General features: G+C 42.7%; 1 protein-coding gene across 1 annotated transcript; it reads left to right on the forward strand.

Annotated features, from left to right (window-relative positions):
* The first annotated feature begins 301 nt into the window (after positions 1 to 301).
* On the forward strand, positions 302 to 1,255 carry LOC138526327 (olfactory receptor 2J3-like). Its single transcript, XM_069636972.1, has one exon. It carries the CDS (start codon positions 302 to 304, stop codon positions 1,253 to 1,255), a length of 954 nt encoding a protein of 317 aa, XP_069493073.1.
* Positions 1,256 to 1,987: the final 732 nt, after the last annotated feature.

The raw sequence follows: 1,987 nt of genomic DNA on the forward strand, positions 1-1,987 counted from the left end.
AATTAAAATGTGTATTTATAGTAGGGTTGTCCAACTCCAGGCCTGGAAATATGTTGGATTTTCAGGCCACCCCTCATTAATATTTATGAGATACATTTGCATAAAATGATTCTAAATATATGCAGATTTGTTCTCATGAATATTGAGGGATATCTTGAAAACCAGTCAGGATTCCAGGGTTCGAGGCCTGGAGTTAGACAACCCTGATTTAAAGGAATTATGAGATTGCACTCCCATTTTTGAAGAATATAGCCCAATATTCTTTTCTTCTTTCTTCTAGAGAATAATCTGATGGAACGGAATGGCTCCTAATAATCTTACAGCAGAACCATATTTGCTGCTCATGGTGTTCTCTGACGTACCCTCGATGAAGGTTGTGCACACTGTGGTGCTCCTGACCATCTATCTTGTGACCATTTTGTGGAACCTCTTCCTGCTACTTCTTCGAACAATTGATCCTGGTCTCCACAGCCCTATGTACTTCTTCCTCAGCCACCTGTCCTTCATAGACATCTGCTTTACCACAACTATTGTGCCTAAAATGCTGTCCATTTATTTGACTGAGGATAAATCCATCTCATACCTGGCCTGTGCTATGCAGATGTACTTCGCATTGGCACTGGGAAGCACAGAATGCCTTATCCTTGCTATAATGGCATATGATCGGCACGTGGCTATCTGTAAGCCTCTGCATTACAATGTCATAATGTGCACAAGGACCTGCTTCTTGCTAGTTGCTCTCTGCTGGACGAGCAGCCTTGTGAATTCCTTGTTCCACACAGTATTTACATTCTTGTGGTCATTTTGCAAGTCTAAAGAAATTGGAAATTTCTTCTGTGAAATCCAGCCCTTGCTCAGGTTGTCCTGTGTTGACACACGGACCCATGAAATGTGGGTATTTGTCTCGGCCACTATCATTGTACTCTGCGCGTTCCTCTTCACCCTGTTCTCTTACATTCACATAATATCCACCATAATGAAGATCCATTCCTCTGAGGGGAAGTCTAGGGTGTTCTCCACCTGCTCCTCACACCTCCTGGTAGTCATAATATTCTATGGGACTATTTCAACTATCTACCTGCGGCCGATCTCCAGCTACAGCCCTGAGAGGGACCGAGTGCTCACTCTGCTCTACACAGTAGTGACCCCAATGTGTAATCCTCTGATATATACTATGAGAAACAAAGAAGTGAAGGGGGCCATGAGGAGAGCCATCATGAAAAGATTCAAGACACTAAGTCAAAATATGACTTAAACGATGGATCACTTCTGCTGCACAGAATGGATGTCCAGTTTTTTAATTATCAAATAAGTCATCAATTTAGGCACTAATTCATGTAGGCTAAAGACAGGCTTACAACAATCACACATAACAGATATAATAAGGAGGGGCAATTGAACAATTGTTGCATATGAGAAACATTCTTCACTGCACAGATTGAAAGGTGAATACATCAAGCAAGGGTTTTACTGCATTGCCGGCTAGACCGTAGAGCTCTTGGCTCAGCTTTGCAAACCACAGAACTGAACAGATTGACGAACCGTTTTCCAAAAGTGAACGTCCAAATTAACTGAAGTGCATTCAGATTCATACAATAAGACTGGGAAGGTGAGACATGCTGCAGACTCGAAGCCTAGGAGCACGCCAGCAACAGAGCTACCAAGTGGCAGGTGATGCAAAGAAAACAGGAGACAAGTTTCAAAGAATTCAATCATTAACAGAAAACGGTGATGTACACTTAGAAAGAACACAAGTTGCATGGCATTTTCTAACGTTGCATGCTTTGCAGCCATATCCTGGATCTTTTCATCTATCCACAGGTCTGGCCAATGGCCTGTGCAATGTAACGCTCTGCCTCACTGAACTCACAAGGCAAACCGAATCCTGTGTAGCAAATTCTCAAGCTACTTAGCCAAAGCTTGTAATGGTCCCTGAATTCACCTTTGAGAGTTTGTTGGGCCAATTAGAACCACCAAGCCTGTTGAC

This window comes from Ambystoma mexicanum, chromosome 1p (genome assembly GCF_040938575.1).
Source record: "Ambystoma mexicanum isolate Mex_15411 chromosome 1p, UKY_AmexF1_1, whole genome shotgun sequence".
Lineage (NCBI taxonomy): Eukaryota > Metazoa > Chordata > Amphibia > Caudata > Ambystomatidae > Ambystoma > Ambystoma mexicanum.

What these genes read in the sequence shown, in the direction of transcription:
- LOC138526327 (XM_069636972.1), top strand. Translation starts at nt 302, where the DNA reads ATGGCTCCTAATAATCTTACAGCAGAACCATATTTGCTGCTCATGGTG.